The 20,762-nt window shown below is 36.4% G+C and overlaps 2 protein-coding genes across 2 annotated transcripts; one reads left to right on the plus strand and one right to left on the minus strand.

Moving 5' to 3' along the window:
* Positions 1 to 6,212: 6,212 nt before the first annotated feature.
* Positions 6,213 to 8,073, minus strand: LOC139127444 (uncharacterized). The gene is made up of 4 exons (XM_070693365.1): positions 7,979 to 8,073; positions 7,684 to 7,740; positions 7,392 to 7,531; positions 6,213 to 6,467 (listed from the first exon to the last, which is right to left on the minus strand). The coding sequence occupies exons 1-4, from the start codon at positions 8,001 to 8,003 to the stop codon at positions 6,213 to 6,215; spliced, it is 477 nt and encodes a 158-aa protein (XP_070549466.1). The 5' UTR covers positions 8,004 to 8,073.
* A 3,321-nt stretch (positions 8,074 to 11,394) lies between these two features.
* LOC139127516 (uncharacterized) lies at positions 11,395 to 17,961 on the plus strand. The gene is made up of 8 exons (XM_070693423.1): positions 11,395 to 11,513; positions 12,102 to 12,263; positions 12,508 to 12,529; positions 12,641 to 12,672; positions 12,800 to 12,910; positions 13,141 to 13,212; positions 13,552 to 15,556; positions 16,963 to 17,961. The coding sequence occupies exons 1-7, from the start codon at positions 11,477 to 11,479 to the stop codon at positions 13,824 to 13,826; spliced, it is 711 nt and encodes a 236-aa protein (XP_070549524.1). The 5' UTR covers positions 11,395 to 11,476; the 3' UTR covers positions 13,827 to 15,556; positions 16,963 to 17,961.
* The last annotated feature ends 2,801 nt before the right edge of the window (positions 17,962 to 20,762 follow it).

Here is a 20,762-nt window from a genome sequence, read left to right on the forward strand (position 1 = left end):
TAAGAAAAGTAGAGTTGTCAGCAAATAATTAAGCTTACCCCAATTGATGTAAGGTGATTCATACCAGACGCAATGTCATGAATAAATGACAAGATTTCCTTCTGCAGTGCATTGGAATCATGGGATAGTAACCTCTTGCGGTGTGCTGTAAGGTAGCTCTTCAGATCTCCTTTTTGGGCATATTCCGTGATCAAATATGCAGGCTCTGAAGATATGAGACAAATATCATAACGATTTTGCCAATGAAAGTAGTAAAAGTAGCATTTTTAGCATAATTGTGAAGTGTTCGATTTTGAAGTGAAAACAACTGGTAAGAAATATGGTTTTCCTCATTGATAAAACATTAAATTTAATACAGGTGTTGACGTCACACTTGTAGTGGTGGTCTTCACCATAAATGTAAATTGAGGCATAGGTGATTCATCTTTATTCCTGACATTAGGCGTAGGTATTGTAACAAATATTATTATCGCACATACTCATTCACTCACTCACTCAGGTAAACTTAGTATATGATTAAATGAAGACTAAGATAAAATTATGTAGTAAATTCAGTAAACTACTAGTAATAACATAGAAAATGACGAAACCTCAGTTGAAGCTTACCAATTCCGCTGCTATACGTCAACAAAGCGATAATATTTTCATGCGCTGGTATAGATTTCATCACATCTATTTCTCTATCGAAAGCGGATAACTTATCTGCATCACCTGGTCAAATAAAAGAGAGAGAGAGAGAGAGAGAGAGAGAGAGAGAGAGAGAGAGAGAGAGAGAGAGAGAGAGAGAGAGAGAGAGATAAAAATCAGTATTATCCCATTATTGAACAGGCTACCATGTTGTCAAAGCAAATGGCTTTCTTAATTAAGCTCATAGTTAACACTATAATCAATTGAACAAAGAAATACTCACCGTTAAATACCTTAATTGCGATGCGCTTGTGGCATTCAGGTTGATTTTTAAGGTGTGCTTTTGCTAAAAGAATTTCACAAAGTTCTCCTTTGTAAATTGATTCTATTATTTGAACATCATAATTGCGGAAGTTCAGGTTCTCCAATTTAGGTTTTGACACTTTCTCATGATTGTCAACGTCTGTTGCTTCGGATCCGAGTTGATCTTTTGCTACCTAAAATAGCAAAACAAACCGGTATGTTTAAGATGTCATCATCCAAATTCAAATTATGTTTGGTATGATGTTGTGTCTTTCCTGTCATTGTTGCTAATTTGTTTTTAAATGTGTTGTATCTGAGTATACATAAAAAAACAAAACATTTCAGGTACGTTTTAAGTTACATAAAATATGACATGTGCATCCATTTGAATTCATAGATGACTGGGCTTTGGAAAATTGGATGTATGTGACAATTTCACGAATTTTTTATGTTTGACCAAATATTGCTGACAAGCAAAAGATTAACGCACTTGAGTTAGTGCCGAAAGGACACTTCTAAATGTGGGACGACCTCGTTGTTGTTTCCTCCAACATGGCAACATAATGTTATAACTGAGAGAGAGAGAGAGAGAGAGAGAGAGAGAGAGAGAGAGAGAGAGAGAGAGAGAGAGAGAGGGGGGGGAGAGAGAGAGAGAGAGACAGAGAGGAGAGAGACAGAGACAGAGACAGACAGAGAGAGACAGAGAGAGAGAGAGAGAGAGAGAGAGAGAGAGAGAGAGAGAGAGAGAGAGAGAGAGAGTGAGAGAGAGAGAGAGAATTTAAAGATTAAAGATGCAAGTTGCTAGTGTAGTTAATACATTGCTAGTTCTAAAACTGTGAATAACACCCTGCATTATAAGAATATATTACTTTGAGGGAAGGAAGGCATACCAGTGTAATAGGTAGACAATAGTGTTTCTATAATAGCGTCTTACACGTGGCTATTGCAATTTATATTAAGAATTACGTATGAATATCTTTCTTGTGCAATACTATCACTTTAATTTCAACAAGAGATATAGATAGAAATAACATATATTTAACTTACATGTCCTCTCTGCAGTTGTCTGGTCTCAATAGTCGATAACCCTGCTCCAGCCTCTCAATCACATCAGTTTGTGTAAAGCCATAGTAGGGCATTTTACCTGAATGTTAGATGCGTTCAGTTGTTAAATATAACTATTCGTGTCTTGATATTAAGATCAAGAATAAGGATGGTTGACTATGACAGAACAAGACAAAATTAGTTGTACCAACGTGAGTTATTACTGTACTGTCGTTTTTAAATGTTGTCTACACTTGGTTCAATTTGTGAAATGTGAATGATTTATTGCGGTGAACGCTATGATTTGTGTTCCGTTTTCATATGAAGCGCGTGAGTGCGGTGAATGCATTGATTGGGGTGATTTAAAGCTATACATGGGAATATCTCCTGGAATCACAGACTTGGTTTTCTTGCACTATCTGCATAGCTATAACTTATTGACGGGGTGACGTTTGTATTTACTGATCAATTATTTATAGGATGACATCATCGTATTTGGCATATTAGGAGGAGTTTCCTCTCGATCCCCAAAGACATGTGCATGAAACTCGCATGGCGTAGTTGATAAAATTTCGGGTGCGATCACCCCACAAAAATCAGTACGACCTATGTTCATCACCGAGTACTTAGTTGAACCAGCCATTCAATACGCAGGTCATATCAACTTTCTGGTCGCTGATCTACACAGCTTTCAGTTCTCTTTCGCTCAACTTCGGGGCTTGCTCTTTCAATAGAGCAAAATGTAGGGGGATGTCAATCAGTACAGATTAAGCCTCTTCTTTTACGTGTCTGAAGCGAAAATCAGAACAACGTTCGGAGACTTCGTACGTCAGTGTTTTACTGCTGCCAGTTGGTGTGCAGACGAACACATATTGTCCCTAAATATAAGTCTCGACAATTTTTCTCATGATTTGCGATCGTAAACCGATCAGTTTTAAAACGCTGTTGATGTATGAACTTTATGTCATGGCATTACTAAGCGTGTAACGTACTTAATGTCGAAGTTGCGTTCTCCTTATTGGCGAGAATAACCGGGAAAGGTCTGTCAATCATTATGTATTTGCTTTACGTCACAGGGCACACAGTCAGTCTAGCCACCGGTAATGTGCAAGGAGTCTGAGTAAGCGACTCCGGCAGTACCTAACTCATTACTGCGCAGACTCAAAGGTAACTAGTTCAATCGCTAGGAAAATGTGGCCTTGACTGTCAAATTCAAAATACGTTCATAGGAGAGATACAAGATTAACTATTAAATTGATTTTTTTTTGTATCCACGAAATTGAACCAAATCTTAATTTTGTCCAGAACTGTTTGATAAAAATGTTGCTGCTCTTTTTTATCGTGTTCTCCAATCAACCCTGAAACAATAGAGGGCATTTCAATTTGTCTCGATATCGTTCTCTTACTATGGATACAATCGATATCGTTAAAAACAGAAAGAAAGATACTATTGAATTCGTTTGAAGAACTACTACACCTTTTGGCATCCTCATGGACAGAGGTCACTGTGTATATCTTCAATAGGTAACACAAAGACTAAATTTGGGTTGTAAACACAAGCTATTTAGGAATAGTGTGTTGAAATGAGCTGATGTAGTTATCATACAAAATCACTCTTGTTAGATTATGATTAAACCAAAGAATGACCAAGCAGAAGACACTATAATTAAACACAATTTAACGTAAACATGGTTAAATAAGCAGAATAGCCACCACAGATTTAATTACATAACAAATAATCTTGCGAATAAAACCATATTACCACTGTGAAGGAACATCACAAATTGAAAAGTTGTAAAAAGTGTAACTATAACACTTATGTCAAAATGAAAACGGTAACGGTTTACGCACCACACTGCATTGAACGCCGACATCCATGGTAACCTTTGATTTAAATCACATTCCAGTGACTCTCACAGGAAAGGGGTAATTCGGCCACCGATAGGCGCAGTCAAAGCATCAATATTTGCCAGGGTCAAAAGTATAGTATATTATAAATTACTAAGTTTTCTCTGAGGGGTTAAATGAAGCTGTTGTAGAGGCTACCCATAAAAGTCACTGAAAGAGTTGCAGTGACACCAAAGATATCAAATTTATTTTCTTTATCTAACATTGGAGGTATAACAGCGAGAACAAAGGATTTGTTGAATGTCTTTAATCGCAAGCGCGCCAGTTTCTGTGAAAGGGGAAACGTTAGAATGATGTACAAAACACCGACATATGTGTTTAAAAATGCAATAAACTACCTTTACGCAGGCTGTAGTGCCGTTTACATTTTATCTAAGGTTCTAACCGTCTGGCAGATTAAATGTGGCAAGGAAATGCTTGCTAAAAGTTTTAGAATATGTTGTTACAAAGTGAAATTGATACTGCGGATGATATTTGTGTTTCGTTTGCTCACCTAAATTGAAGGTTTCCCACATGACTACACCAAAGGACCATACATCTGTCTTGGAATTGAACTTGTTCTGGCTGAGAGATTCAAGAGCTAACCACGGATATGCATCTGTAAACTAAAATAAGACAAATAAGAAAATATCAAAAGCCGTGCACATCGCACTTCTTCGCTAAATACAATTTCATTCTGATATTTTACATATCAAGGAAGTCAAAATTAGTGAAGGGATACATTACATTGCTTGTCTCTTCAGCGAATTGATGATTATCCATGACAGTCGAAGAGTAGATAAAGTTGGAGATTTTGCAAACCATACCATGGCATAGATTAACATGATTGGCTGATAGATATCGATGTGTTAGCTGCGAAGAAATTAAAAAAATGCTGTGCAGGTTCCTTCTTGCAAGAACGAGCATGTTATTGATAAATAAGATTTTGTAGTTTACCAAACAGTGATATATATATATATATATATATATATATATATATATATATATATATATATATATATATATATATATTGATAAATAAATTGATATCGTATAACATATATATATATATATATATATATATATATATATATATATATATATATATATATATATATATATATATATATATATATAATGATAAATGAATTTATATCGTATTAAAAGAACTTGAAAATATTCCGATCTGCAGATTCATTTCTTTTCTTCAACGTTTATGACAAATTGACTAGTTATGCCGAAATAAGACAGATTTTGGTAAATTTATACACATATCTGTATATCGATACACGCTTGCTTGATGACCTCTGTTTGTGTTTTGTTATGTAAGTCTGGCAATTACCTACAAAAATCCCAAGAAAATCGCCATAATTCACGGATATGTATTTTCCTCGACAACGTTAGAAAAACCCCCCCTTCTATAATCCGTCTTCTTAAACAGGGAAAATTTATGTAATAATGACTTATAATGAAAGCGTTACCCTTTATTAAGCTATACAGGAATCGTAAAGAATTTTATGCTTTAACAGAGAGCTTGCCTTTTTGGACGTCAAATATTCCATTCCCCTGGCAATGTCGCTACAAAATGTTAAAAGTTGTTTTTCGAATGAAGTCAATTCTAAACAAACGATTTTCTCCTTATTTTTGAGTAAGAAATCTTTGAGAGTTCCATAATGGGCTCGCTCACTTATCAAGTATGGTGGATCTAAAATAGAAGAAGATATTATTGTCAAAATCATAAAACACAAGACAAAAACAACAGAAAAAAGGTCTGTATCGAAAATATTTATTCAGATACAAGATGCACATTTTTATCTAACTTTTGAAAGAAAATATGATTGCAGGAAAAAAAGGCGTTGAGCGGGTGACAGGGTCTATACCATTATGTGATGTGCATGTTAAATACAACCAACATAAAATGTGTGTGATGCACTTTTTCCCATTAACTAACAGGTCATGCAGCAAATACACCTATATGTCAGTTTTCTGAATGTAACAAGTAAATAAATATATAGCTCACCAGTATTAGTACAGCAGCCAAGAAGTGAGATAATATTTTTATGCGTAGACAGTGATCGCATCAGTGATATTTCGCCCAGGAGAAAAACCTTTGAGACATATCTTCCTGAGAGAGAGAGACAGAGAGAGAGACAGAGAGACAGAGACAGACAGACAGACAGACAGACAGACGGACAGATAAAGACATAAATACAGACAGACAGAGACAGATACAGGGACAAAGAGACACAGACAGACAGAGATTGTGTGTTAAGTCTTACACATTTTGTACACTTTGTGACCTCTGTTTGTGTTTTGTTTTGTTGTTTTGTTATCTCGATATCCGGCGTTTACTAAATGCATTTTATTGTGTTAAATGTGGAATTACCTGCTGGCGATTTAACTATAACTCTCGTTGAACCATCAATGCCGCCGATAAACCAAGCTTCCCCTTCATGTTGTTGATAGAGATTACAGGAAAAGATCAAGTTTTTCTTGTGTATTCTATCACGGTCAACTTCGACTATTTTCTGTCCTGGCACGACATATTCGTGATGCAGAGTTTCATCGAAGCCTGGTTCAACATAAGGACCTTCTTTCAACAACGTCTGTAAAATAATAAACTGAATAAATCAACCCTAAGTACATAATAGAGTCATGTCTCTTGAAATTTGTTTTTCATTTGGTTAATGCTCTATGGTAAGAACACTAATTGAGTAGACGTGTTAACATTGATGTTTTGTCTATCTTTGCACATTATAAGGTATATATTATTTCAACGAATTGTAATTACACTGCTTTCAAAGTGTGGACATAATCAAGATTTCTTCTCAAGACATGATACTAAGTAGATGTACATTTTAATTACTAGTCGCTCTTTTCTATGTGTTACCATCTTTCAGGCCCATTACACCATGACCCTGCCATGATCCCAACCTATGCTTTATTCATTGTGAAATAGTAACCAAGATGAGCGTCATTTTAAAAAGGCAGCTAGGTTTTTTCATCAGTTATTTTTTTTTTGCTAACAATTAACTCGATTTCGTCATTCTGCAACACTTGATATTGAGTGTACTGTTTAGTGTAAATACATCAGTGTTGAGAAAAGTTTAAGGCTTTAAAATAGCTGTAGTTACCAAACTAATCTTTGATTGGCACAAATTGTAAGCGGTCAATAAGTTGATGCCATTGCTCTCTTTGATAAACACTATAACATTAATTGAACAAATTGTAATGACTATTATAATTCATACGTTATTTGGCTAGTGTAAAGAAATACCACAGTCACTAAAGCACATCATGACTAAATTTTATAAGTGTGTGTTAAGTTCTGTTTCGTTTTTTCTGCTTTGGTTTGTTTTTATGGCCATTCTGTTTTACACCTTAAAATTCATTATAAGTTGCATTTTGCACATAATAATGCTAGTGCATCTCCAAAAGGATACGCTAAAGAAGCTCCCGAACAACATTGTTATTATCTACAAAACCCTGAATGTAGTTATTGCCACGTATGGTGATAACGGTAATGCAACCTGGAAAATATTTGAAGATGCTGCGTCATCGTAATCATCCATGTTTGTGTCACTCTCTTTATCATCCTCGCTGTCACTTAGTGATTCACTGTTTTCTTCTCTGATTTCTTCGCATGGTTGAGGAGAACGGCTTTGATGTTCTGAAAGTACAAAATGTATGCGTAATGATATTTTAAAGGAATGTTATTTGCATAAGTACACCGAAACATACTGGCTATTATCAGTCATACATCGGGCCTGCGCATCGATGAAGTACACTCTATTGTACATTGAAATTCTCAAAACATAATACCTGTTGAGGTTATCTGGGTGCTTTCAAGAGTCTCCGTATTCGCTCTGAAAACAAATCCTGAAAAAGTGAGATAGAGTAAATTTAAATTAATCAAGAAATAATTATATGTAAAATCATGAGTGTTTTATTCTTGTTACCTTTAGCTTTGAAGTATTTGCGATATATGTGATTGATATATCTTTATTATATTGAGTGAAGAAGAAAATAAAAACAACGGTTTTCTTATAATAGTACTTAATGTGACTTTATCGTTATGTATATGATACGTTGGATATTTTTGAAATTGTAAGCTTACCTGTAGGTAAAGTAGTACTTTTCATCCCACTCTGCCTTCGGTCTGCAGATTTAAGTGATCAACATGTGATTAACATAAGTCAAAGAACACTAGCATATCGCGCATTTCATTGTAAGGATCGAATAGGTGTGCTGTCGGGGCAGGGGATAGTTGAATGAATAGTAGAATTATGTTTTTCAGAAATGTAAATATTTGCAAATGTTTATGGTTGAAAGTGTGTACTACTCATACTGTCTAACTATGATAGAAAGTGAATTCAGATTAGTGGCAGCTTTCTCGACTGATTCGAGCTTGACAAGTGAAAACTAAAACAAAACCATTATTGAATTGAAATATATTATTGCATCGCTATCAATGATATTGTTCTGTAAAGCAGTTTACAAAATTTTGTGCAATGAAGGATTAACGTTATCATAACTTCTGGTGATTCGAAACTGTATAATTTTTATTTTCAATGTCCGTTTATCTGCAAATATCCGCAAATATCTGTTTACGTTCTTCCTGAAGAAAATATAATATTACAAAATGAGACAAAACAATGACGCAGTATTTTTAACCTTGCTGTTAATTTCGTTTAAAAAGTTTTACCAACCACACCTGCCAAATATGCAACTATCGCTTTTTTGTGAAAGGTAGCTTTTCCAAAAGTTGTATTGCTTAACTGCATATATAGTTTTTTTGCGAAAGGCAAAGAGAGAATCCTGCGGTTTTGCTTCACTCACTTTAAGACTAACCGACAAATCTCGTACATATGTGTGACACCAACTCCACTTTAACGAAACTTTCTATAGCTATTTTTGCATATATGTGTGAAAGATGTTTCAAGAGCATTGTTTATTCTAGCCATATCAGCAATAAGGTCGTTGACGATCATGCATTCGATTAATATATGCAAAATTATTGGACGGATTTATTCTTATCACGTATGCAATCGGTACGAAGTGACCTTTCGGTCCCGAAGATAATAGGTTATACCTAAGCATCCATTATGGGAGCAGGTACATAATATTAATCATTCTCTAAAATTGAGGCTTTACAGTCACTTAACTTATCTTAAGTATCACATAAAGATAAATTTTAAATGCGGACTTTTCAGTAAATACATGTACATAAAATTATTGTCAATTTATTCTTATTCTATGAATAAAGACAAATTTTCTCATTATGATTAACCTACCTCGTCTCTTTCGTCTTACTTTATACAGCACCAGCAGCAGGACAGCAATCACTGCAATGATCAACACTGAAGCAATAGTGCTTGTTGTAATCAATGCTGTTTGGCCAATGCCTCGAGGCACATCGTCTGTCGAGATTACATAAATTTTAAGTACGTTTAGAATAAGCTGAGATCAATAAGCAAAGAGATGAATATATGTGATTTTATGAAGTAGAAATATAATATATCTTGGAAAATGTAAGGGAGACAAATGTCACGTACTTGCAAGGCAAATAACCGAAGAATACAGAAATAAATTTCTAAAAAGGGTTGTCCAGAGGAAAAATTTCAGCAGGTCTTAGACGGGACATATTGCCTGACAAACGTTTGATTTGTTTGGTTTTGTTTTTTATTCCATTGTCCTTTCATGAGCATAAAAGAGGCACATGAGTATGATATTCGAAGACGTACTAATGGCACATCTGTGTTTACTTTCATACGATAGTTTCAATGACCTAGGGACCTCACAGAATAGAGACGGAGATAAAAACCGACAGCAATAATTGTGGATGGAAAATATACAATTCACTATGCGCAATGGCTACAAGAACAGTTGCATAATAAGTGAAGACGGTTAGGCAGATTCACATGATAAGAAAGGGTTGAAACGGACACAGAAACCAAGTCACGCATAACAAAAATATGCAAAACTAAATTTGATATTACCGTAAGAATAGAAAAGACTGATTAAATACAAATTATAAGCCAGGTAAACTTACCTATGTTTCCTGCAGCTGCTGAAGTGTTTACGCCAAATATGGTCATAGTTGTAAAACTATTTGCCACTGATGTTACGCAGTTCAGTCGCCATCAGCATAGTATCACACAACTAGCTTTACTGTTGAAATAGTAAACAGTGGCAATTTACTACATATCAATAAGATCCATGCCATATTTTCGAGTCTTTGAATGTGCACATAATAACATAATGACTTCTGACGCAAGAGAAAAAGAACGGCCGTTAGCTGGAAGGATGCCATGTAATAGTCTAATAAAAAACTAGCGTAATCGTGGTGTTCTTGGCCATTACAATCTTCACGAAAATTAAGACAACAACAATCTGACATTCGACCCAAAATTATCAAAAGTCAATCAACAGCACTTTGTGAGCGTAATGATAGGTTTAGTTGGTCTAGTTTCTCACTTGTCATGAACAAACAAGATCGTAAAAGTTTACCTACTTTGTATGGAAACTGCATGTAGTTTTATGGACAGAAAAATGTTACAATTGTTATCAAATGACGCACAACCAATCGGGTTAAATAACTGATCCCTTACGTGCAGAGGTGTGGTTGGTTATTGTTAAAACATTGAACTCTGAACTCAACTGTGTCTCTACGATACCAGAATATACTCCATGACGGCAAATGTAACTGGTGAGTTAGAATTCATTTCATATTTCATTTTAAGGCTTATTTAAATTCATTTTAAATACAATAGCATCTTGCGTAAATTTTCACTTGTTCACGGTCTTACTCCTCCACCAACTTTAAGGGGATAGTGGGCCATTTTGCAGTACACGGAGAATGGCGCTCTTATGTTGACTTGAAGGACTGACAAAATGGCCGCTTGTCTTTCATATTTTTAATAAAGAAATGGTAAAGAAACACATGGAATATGAGCTCACTTGTCACTTACCTGATCTCCCGTCTTAGAATGGCACAAATATAAAACGGCACAATAATCCACATTTCCGTACTGCTATAACTACTACCTTAAGAAGGGACATAAATGACATATCTCACTCATTAAATTCACAGACCAGGACAGACAGTGACAGACCAGGAACCAAAAATCAAATGCTTGCGTGTCTGTAGTCGGGAAAAAATGTAGAATAGACAGTAATAATCATAGGTCATCTTTGATCCTTTCGTTGGCATTCGATTATTCACATTCCTGTATTCTCTTATAATTTCATATAAGTATCCAATACCGTATTTTAACAGTTGTTCTTGGCCTTTTCATTGAATAATGAAATCAGATTAAATCACAATCTAATCACAGAAAGGATATAAAGATATTTCCATACAAAATATCATTTTCTAAATAATTCGAATCCTTGGAAAAGTTCAATCAAGGCAATACCTTTTAACTTTAGAAGACAGTTGGAGTCTTAACTAATAATTAATTATGTATTGATATAGTTGGCAAGCGTTTTATTGAATGCAAACTAATACGTTAACGTCTCTTCTAAGATCGCAGACTGACGAAATGTGTCGCACGTTTTATCACAATTAAAAAGCTAAATGTTGTGAGGTCGTTCCATTCCTTGGTTATTCGATATGGATGTGAGGCCCACATTCAGGACAACAACAAGAGGTAACCTTTGAGTTAGTCCATAGTTACATGTGTGCCACCCGACCACAACTGACAAATATTTAGAGGCTTAAAACATATTTGAAAGCCACATTTAATGTCATATGCCCATCTAGAACATGGCGTCTATATTTATATATTGGTTCACCAACTTCGAATCCTCACCATGCAAAAAGAAATGAGACTTGGTTGCTTTCATTTAAAAAAATGTACCATAGTGTATTCTTTTTACTGTTTTGAAAGAGTAACCATAACTACGACCTCATGTTTGTATAGCATCGCGAAAGTACTAGCGTGGTCACATTCCGCATTTTGCATATAACATATATCATTATGATAGTCGGTAATGGGTGAGATTGACTAGCACCATGTTAGTTGTTCAGAGATTGCCAAGAAATGACTGTTTACATTCTTACGTCATTGTTGTACATGTTAGTATAAATTAATCGGAAGTGCACCTTGTCAACATAATCTAACATCAAGAAGAAAATACATGATATGTGTCCTTTCTGACGGCTTTTATCATATCTTATAATGCCTTTATCAGCACTTCCATTTGTAAGGGTTTCTTGAATCAAATTCTGTTTGCAGTTTTTTCGAAGACTCGCGGACCATCAACTTCAGATTCCAACGACAATGGTCGGAGTAACGTTGATACTATTGTTGTGGTACTGTTTGTGACATTTATACTGTTGATAGTTTTCGTCCTGATGGCGGCACTCATTGTGATTAATTTCAAGAAGAAAAGAAAAAGTTAGTGACGTTACTTGATAATGCGATATTTTATCATATTTGTTAAGTGTTATTTGAGTTTGTCCCACTTCGATAATATAAATCTGGTGACATAACGAGATATGTTTCCTCTGTTCACGTTATCCTTGATGTTAAACACCAAATAGTAATTCAACTAGAAATTCTGATTGCGGCTAACATTATTGTACATCAGTTGTACATTATTTTCGTTTATTTCATTGACTGATAACTGTTTCTTCAACAGGGTCGAAGACAAGACGCAGGGGGTAAGTCTAAAATCGCTTTGCTTGAAAACCTAATGAGGGGTATAAATCTCTTAAATAAGTCCGATTAATTATTTTTCACTGAAACTTAATGTCGCTTTTTTACTCTTTTAGGCAAAGGGAACACTCAATGACCCAAGTTGAAGGTAAGATATCTGTCCTATAATCATTTTAGTTATCTTATACAATTTATCATCATCGAATTACATTAAAATTGTGTAGAGTGGATGTGCCCAGATTGCAATATCAACATATTCTTGTTGTATTTCCAAGAAATACCAATGACAACAACACAAACAAACGAACACAGAGCCATCAGTTTACAGCGAGAGACAAGGCTTTATGCAATCCCTGATAAAACAAGGAAAAAAGACAACGGAAAAGGTATGGTATTGTTACTTAGATATAGTGCTGTACATATCATTTGTAATTTTTCGTTTCTCGGAATAGATTTTTTATATACTGGTGTTGTGTTAGCTGTAAATTTTGTTAAATTAGAAAAGATTATCCCATAATTTAATAACCTATTGTCTTCCCAAATGAGATCGAGTTATATTTTTGTTTCTTTCCATCTCTATCTGTCTGTTTGTATGTCTCTCTCTTTCTCTCAATAGGAAAGTATGCTTTCAGACTCTATGAAAATGTCCCTCTATCTTGTGATTCGAGGGCTACGAAAGCATATGCGGGTTTGTATCAATACATTTTTTCTTTCACTTTTTAAAACATTACATATTATCATTAATTATAATCTCCACTGCAATATTCGAATTTCTGTATTGGTAATGTTAATTTACAAAAGAATGAATGTTATAGCAATATGTTAATGACTATTTAATCATTATAGTTGTCATCACATTCTTTTCTCTTGTTTTTTTTTAATGTAAGTTATTATTATTATTATTATTATTATTATTATTATTATTATTATTATTATTATTATTATTTATTTCATTGATTTGTTTACATTGTTTTTGAGATTTTTGTTATTAGACAGTCACCCTTACATTTTACTTTCTCCTCTGTAGGAGGACCACCCCCAGATAGAAGAAAAACGTGTTTTGACGGGGATAAAAAGTCTTTCGGGTCGTCAGATGTTCATCATGCCCAGACTTTTACGACGGCTTTTGTAGAGAGCATAACTGAGGGAACAAGAAATAATCGGTTGAACGTGAAACCAACAACAGCACATGAATCGGTGTGTCTTAGCAGCTCCAGATTAGAGAATGGCGAAAATCCGTATGAATTGCTTCAAGAAAGGAGACTAAGTTTGCGGTCAGAAACAGACGTTGAAGAAAGGTGAAAAAAAAGGTTTTACGGCAAATGATCAACGCCAGCAAATGTTGACCTGCCGAGAGGCCAACTCGAGCATCACCATGGAGGAAAAGTTGCCTCGTCCCAGGGGAGACATTTTGATGACCTTTCCTGCACTGAAATATTAAGGAAACAGGCGGAGACAACTACCCTACTGCGGAACTTTGAAACAGCTAACATGGTTAACATAGTTCAGACGGTCTGCAGATGGACTAGCCATTTTATGGATCTGGCAATTTATTTATGTTTGCCGAATCTTACCACAACAGGTTAATGGCATGATCTGTGCACAGTGTTACCCGAGTGTCACATTTTTATCGAAAGCAACTAATGGCGGCATAATTGCGATTTTTATCGTTCCTGCATGTCCAAAAGCAGACAAAGTATGCGATGTGAATCGTAATCAGACATGGAATATTTATGGGTGCATGTATTTTAGCAGCTTTACAAAAGGAAGTACAGTTGACGAACTGTGCCATGTTTGGAAAAAGTTAAATGTCATTTACCCACGTTTTAGGTTTACACATTTTAAGCCTGTGCACACGAGCGAAATAAGCTGAGCAAAATTTCATTCGAGGGTGTTTGCTAAGCTAGTTTACACTCGTTATCGAGCGAGTTCTCGTGAGATTTTGTCCCAGCAAGCAGTTGAGCAAAATATCTAACGTGTTTGATATTTTTGCCTCATGAGCCATGTCCTTACCATGTGTGCCATAGAAAGTGATTTTCCTCGCGTCTTTTTAACTAAAGCGCGTGATCGCGAGTGGAGATCAGATGACATTGCAAAATGACCGCCCGTAGGCTGGCCCATAGCATTGAAAAGGCCGTCACTTGTGGTTCGACACATGGCGAATGCCTCCGAAAAACATGACAAAAGAGATATATTGGTCTATCTTTCTATTGCGTAGAGCGGCCTTCGCCGAGTATTGAACCACAAGCGACTGCGTTTCCAATGCTTCAGGCGAGGCTACGGGTGTTCATTTTGCACTGTCATATGATCTCAACTCGCGATTAGTAAAAAAAAACGTGACGAAAACCACCTTCTACGGCGTACACAGTGAGGAATTTGCCTCGCGACCCAAAAAATATTGAAAACGTTGGATATTTTGCTCAACTGCTCGCGAGGACCAAAACTCACGAAAAATTGCCCGCACACGAGAGTAAACTGAGTAAACAGCCTTGAATGGAATTTTGCTCAGCTAAGTTTTCTCACTGAATGCGCCTTCTGTTTAAATTCAACCGTCAAAACAATTTTCTCTGTTATTACCAATGACCTCTTCAGAATCATGAGATATAATTCGTGAATATTGGGGAATTTTACGAAGAGGGCTTTGTCTTGAAGACATTATCGTTAGACCAAACTTATCTTTCATATTGCAGTGCTACTTGCATCTGTCTGCCTAGCTTTTTTGACACAAACTACTATGTATACGGCGATAAAGAACGGTGTCAGCGAACCGAACACCGTTACAGTGTATCTTGTTCAGCAGACGTCGCCCCGTGACTCTGTTTTTAATAAAACATGTTCAGTAAAACAGAGAGGTCACGAGAGTTATCACCGAATGTTTGGACAACTGAAAATACCGGTGCCATGGTACATATTCTTATCGAAATAGTCCCTGTACGTGCCTTTGTCGCAATTTGGCGCTCTCAATAAAAAGCGACGCCACAGCTTTACTCTCTTGTTGTCAATCTGAAGAGGATACTCTCTTAAATATCTAAGTGCACATGACAACTTTTCCCCACACAGACTTAGACGGGGTGGCTGAGACCAATCTTGATTGAAATTGGTCTCAGCCACCCCGTCTATTAAAATTCATGAGTTTACTTTTCTTGTGTACGTACATACTTATATCAGATGGAAATCTGAGGATTTGCGATTACATCAGGTTGACAACCCCCCACACAAGAGCAATGAATGTAAAAAGTGTGAAAGAGGCTCCCACCTAACTATCCAAAATGTTTTTGTGTCGAGTTTGTGTTTGATTCGTTTCAAAAATGTGTTCCTACATTCTTATCCGATTGTTTGTGTTAATAAAAATGTTTGTTTCGCCTCAGATATTTGTAGGGAAGTTTGGATCAGTGTGTACGGTAATGTTTTGTTTGTGTGGGGAAAGCTTATGGCGAGACGCAGCCGGACCTATTGTGTTACAGAGTTGATAGAGTGGCCCTTTGACGCTTGCGTTTCGAAACCCGAGAGTGGTTTCTCATCAGTCGCAGTGTAGATTCTTTCCTTAGTTTGTGTTTGTGAAAAATTATTTTAATGCATTTTAGTGGTCTTGCTCTTCGAGTAGCGAGGCAAGTATATTAATTTTGGGTCTCGTTGTGAGTCCGTTTGGTGGTTCAGTTTGTTTGTTCTATGTTTCTTTACTTCAGTAAATTTTGTTTTGAATAGTGTGTCTTTTAGAATTTTGCCGAGGTTTGTGTATTTTTAGGCAATAAGTACCACTGCGGGGTACGGATTTTATGTTTTCTGGATCAAGATACTTACAAGTATCATGATCGATGTGTTTGTTCTCGTACATTTTGTTTAATAGTTCGTGTACTTTGTTTACTGTTTGTTCTGTGTCGTCACTGGCTAGTTGTGTATAATACTTAGTGTTGCGTAATTGCCTTTCGCATTCGTGTACGTAATCTTTTGTGTTGACAAAGACAAAACCCGACCCTTGTCGAAGGGTTTTTATGGTAATTGGTCTACTGTTTGCAAGCTGGTTTATCGCGATTCCTTTGGCACGCGACATGTTTTTTTTCCTTGTTTGAAAGGGTATCTCTAGAAGTGCAAGTTTAGCAGCTTCAGATAGCTTTCAGGTTTTTGTATTTTTTGCTGTTCGTGGAGTCCAATTTGACTTTTCTTTGAATTGGTGTTGTTGCGATTGTTCGTGTCTCATGATGTCTCCGGTGTTTGGCTTAATTGCTAATGAAACTTTTAATGTTAATTGTTTTCCAAGTCAACTATTCAAGCATTTTAAGAGGGGTGATCAAAAAGGCCAGAACAGCCAATTTTGACCAACCGGGTTCAAGAACCCGGGAAATGTGCGATAGATGTGTTTATGACATAAACATTACGAACAGTAGGATTAAGATAGGTATGAATAATCCAAACTGCCCAGTTTCTGTGTGGGGAAAAGTTGGAATGAAGAATTTGTGAATTATAACAGCTCTCAATGATAATATATATTCTGATCTATATTTCTGTCAGCCCCGAGAATTGGCTTGTATAATCTTGTCTTCTCTTATGTGGTGATGACTACCATGTGGAAACAGCTCATTGCGTGTAAATATTCATTCCAAACGTTCTGTATTTCGCACACGGCCTCGATTCGTTAATAATAAATGATCTTAATATGCCGCAGCAAAGGCTCAGGTCATTCGACTCAGACTGTGTCTTTTGACCTCAGAAGGAACTGTTGAAATGCCCATGATACAGCGTAAGATCTGTAGCCTCGTACGATTATCAATTTGAATCAGAGTGGCTCTTTCGTGAGAAAATTACCGAAAGACATGTTTATTGTTTAACGAATTATCGTTGTGAAGCAAGCTACTTTATCTCTTCCGGTGGTGAAGAGGTCAAACCGTCAATTGGGCTTTAGTGAATGGACATTCTGTATAAATTCAGCTGTCCAAACAAGTTATTGTGTTGTCTTCAATGTCTTTCAGGTATTTCCGTTGCCAAACATCCGTTACTAAACCAGGGGTCACACTCACATGCCCTAGCCATACAGATCAAAAGCCTGCTGTAGAGCTTTTAAAGGTCACCGCTTTGTTTGTATTTACAAGAGTAAACACTCGATCTATTTAGGCGTCCGGTACTTATCTCCCTCTGAAAGCAGATAGATTATTCTCATTGAACGGCCATGACACTTGATGCCAATCATCTATGCCAGTAAACATGTGATCTTCTTTGATAACTCGACATCCGTTGTAAGGTTAACTGACCACCTGATGAAGAGTGCATTTAACTTATGTGAGTCGTTTTTGACGTACTGATGTCTGCAAGGACAATATTCGGTGTTGCAATTTTCCTTAGTTCCGTCTCATTTAGTTTTCAGTAAAAGACACTGTAAAACTAGGCTGTCAAGCTTTTTTTAAGAGAATATGTCTTTTAATAAATCACCACGATCAAATTATACCATAATGCATGTGTTATTTTGTGCCAGTGAACGGAATCGAGTTCATTTGGGCAAATTACAAAAAAAGGCCTAGACAAATATTTACAGCTACTACTGGACTGCTAACATCATGTTTATCGTAGGCCTAGTGGCCTGAGGTCGTTGGGCCTCTAAATTTCCCAAACACTCAATCCGCATCACTATACGTCTATCGTTTAATCTGCTGGATTAACTAACAGTATGTCTTGCGCGCCATCGCAACTTCTCGATGTAAACAGTTGTACGACTATTGACAAAACGCTGAAAGGGCATGGTCCCATGGATTTAGCAGTCACAATTAAGTGCGAAGTCGGTCTCTCTTGTTGGACCGTAAAGTCTTGGATTTTATCCGTCGGATTTGATACCTGCAGGAACCTTGAATGGACTAATTCCTCTCTGTGAGGTAAGTACCCTTCACAAACATTATCAGAGTGACACAATGGTCTCCTCGAGATGTGTTCCAGGCGATCTTTACACTCTGGTTGTACAATGCCTCGTCTGATCATGCCCAATATCGTCGACAGCTATCGCAACACCAGATCATGTGCAAAAGAATTGTCCTTATTTAAACCACTTGCCAAACTCTTTAAAAGTCTAAATTACCGATGTTGATGTTAGGTATTGGTGTTGCACTGTCATGTATTCGCAGATAAAAGGGACATGTGACTGCCGTTGACCAATTCGAGCGAAGAACTAATAACAGTTAGGTGCATGTTACTACTTTCCAATTACTTTGGAACAACCTATAGTTGCCGGGAAGACGTAATTGCTAAAATTCGTAGGCAGATAAGCGAGCTGTGACTAGAACAAATTTAACCTCGCACACAACAAAGAAACTTGCATTCGGGCAAAATGTGACTCAAACTTAAAATTCTTTCAATTTGGTATAAAACTTGGACATTTACACATGCGATGACTCAACCAAAATTGATAAAACAACTAGAAATAATTATGTATCAAGCGTGGTGCCATTGTTTTTGCTGTATTTGCTTTAATTAAATAACATGTGCATATTCATCTTGGCTTGTCCTGTGATATTCGCAAACTGCAAATCTGATAAAAGAGACGTTTCAAAGTTGTTTTCACTGATAATGTTATATTTAGATTATAAATTAATTACCTCTTGACTTTGCACTTTTTCATAAATAAATTGACCAAAATGTCTAAGTATTGCATGAAAATCGCTTAAACCACATGAGAGTTTCCAAATTCGTCTCAAAGACGAAATGCATACTATGCTGTCACAAGGGCTCTGTCGGGTCATAGCTTACATTCGTGTTGGCGCAATCCACTGCGTCGAAAACTTTGTCTGACAAAGTTCATATAAGTTTCCTTTACGAAGCGATTCTTTGTCTACATAATATCTCAATATTCAAGTTCAATTCAATTAAGCAAGAAAATTGTGGGATATTTTCTTAAATTGAGTTATTCGCATATGTCGTTGTGGAGGCATGTGGCTGCTAAAATAATACACACAACAACAAAAATGATGTTACATAGCTTGTAGACTCTCCACAGTCGCTATGCCTTGTTTTGTGCGCGCCCACGATGGGCCTGCATTCGAAGGCTACGCTGTGCAGCTGTGAGCACGCGCTGCCAGACACAGCGACTGTCCGTTCTTGCAAGTATATGAATATTCATAAGGGTAGTGACGTCAAAAGAAAAACTATCTGACTGGGCGGAGAGAATATATACCAGTAGCTGGTAGACCTATATACGCTGTATGTTTTTATTTTTCATTTTTAATTTTATTTGGCTATGCTACCTGTCATTTTCGTTTTGATTAAAGGATGTGTGGAGTTCTATAAAGTACCCGGATCAGGCAGAAATCCGACCGGTCGCTTGCAAGAACGTCCAGACCCTGGGATTCGCGTCGCGTCTCTGAAGGGCGCGCGCGTGTTCCAACAGGGAAGAACGCGAATCGCAGGGTCTCTGCCAGACTACATAGCTTGTTGCGAAAAGTGCACGGTAGGCAGAATATTCTGAAATGTTATCTGCCTCGCTAAAAACAAAACAGCATCATACACAACATTACTTTAAGTTCGGCCATTTCCCATTTTCCCGTACATACAATTGATCAAAACACGATATACTAGTGCTACTAATGGCCATATTCCTTAAAATTGTCAAATTTGTTTAAAAAGATATATTTGACTCTCACTTTCAACACTTTGCCAAAACTGATCAAGTCCCACCTATTGATTATTAATTTTAGTGTTTGTACTTCTCGCTCACATTGAAGTTTTACCATCGTAATGTTAACTTTTTTTCTCAAAGCGGGAACGCTGTAAAGGAAAATATTCATGTTTGGTCAAATATATTACATTAGCGACATTTATTCTTATCTTAAGCGAAGGAGGGACGTTGCTATGTGAATAACGATTTCATTGTTTTCTTCAATGAATGTGGCGATAACACTGTGTTTGGCAAAAATATACATTAACTTATGACCCCGTCATTAATAAATAATGCTAGTTTACACTTCGTCTGACCTTTAGTGATAGGAATTAAATATTAAACGATACATCCAGTCAGGCAAAGTATTAAAGGGGGCGCTATACGCAAATTTAATTCGGTCATATTGCGTGAGGTCTTTTCAGATTATTGTATTCCCTCTGCAAAAATTTGTGACCAAATTTAACCCGTTCAGGTATACGTTTTATGGAAAATGTATTGATGTAGCATCATGGCATGGCGTAACACTAATGTGCATGTTGAGCATGTTGAGCCTACTTGCAGTTCTAGATAAGACTTTACAAAAAAAAAACATTTGTGGGCGT

This window comes from Ptychodera flava, unplaced genomic scaffold (assembly GCF_041260155.1).
Source record: "Ptychodera flava strain L36383 unplaced genomic scaffold, AS_Pfla_20210202 Scaffold_32__1_contigs__length_2955704_pilon, whole genome shotgun sequence".
NCBI lineage: Eukaryota > Metazoa > Hemichordata > Enteropneusta > Ptychoderidae > Ptychodera > Ptychodera flava.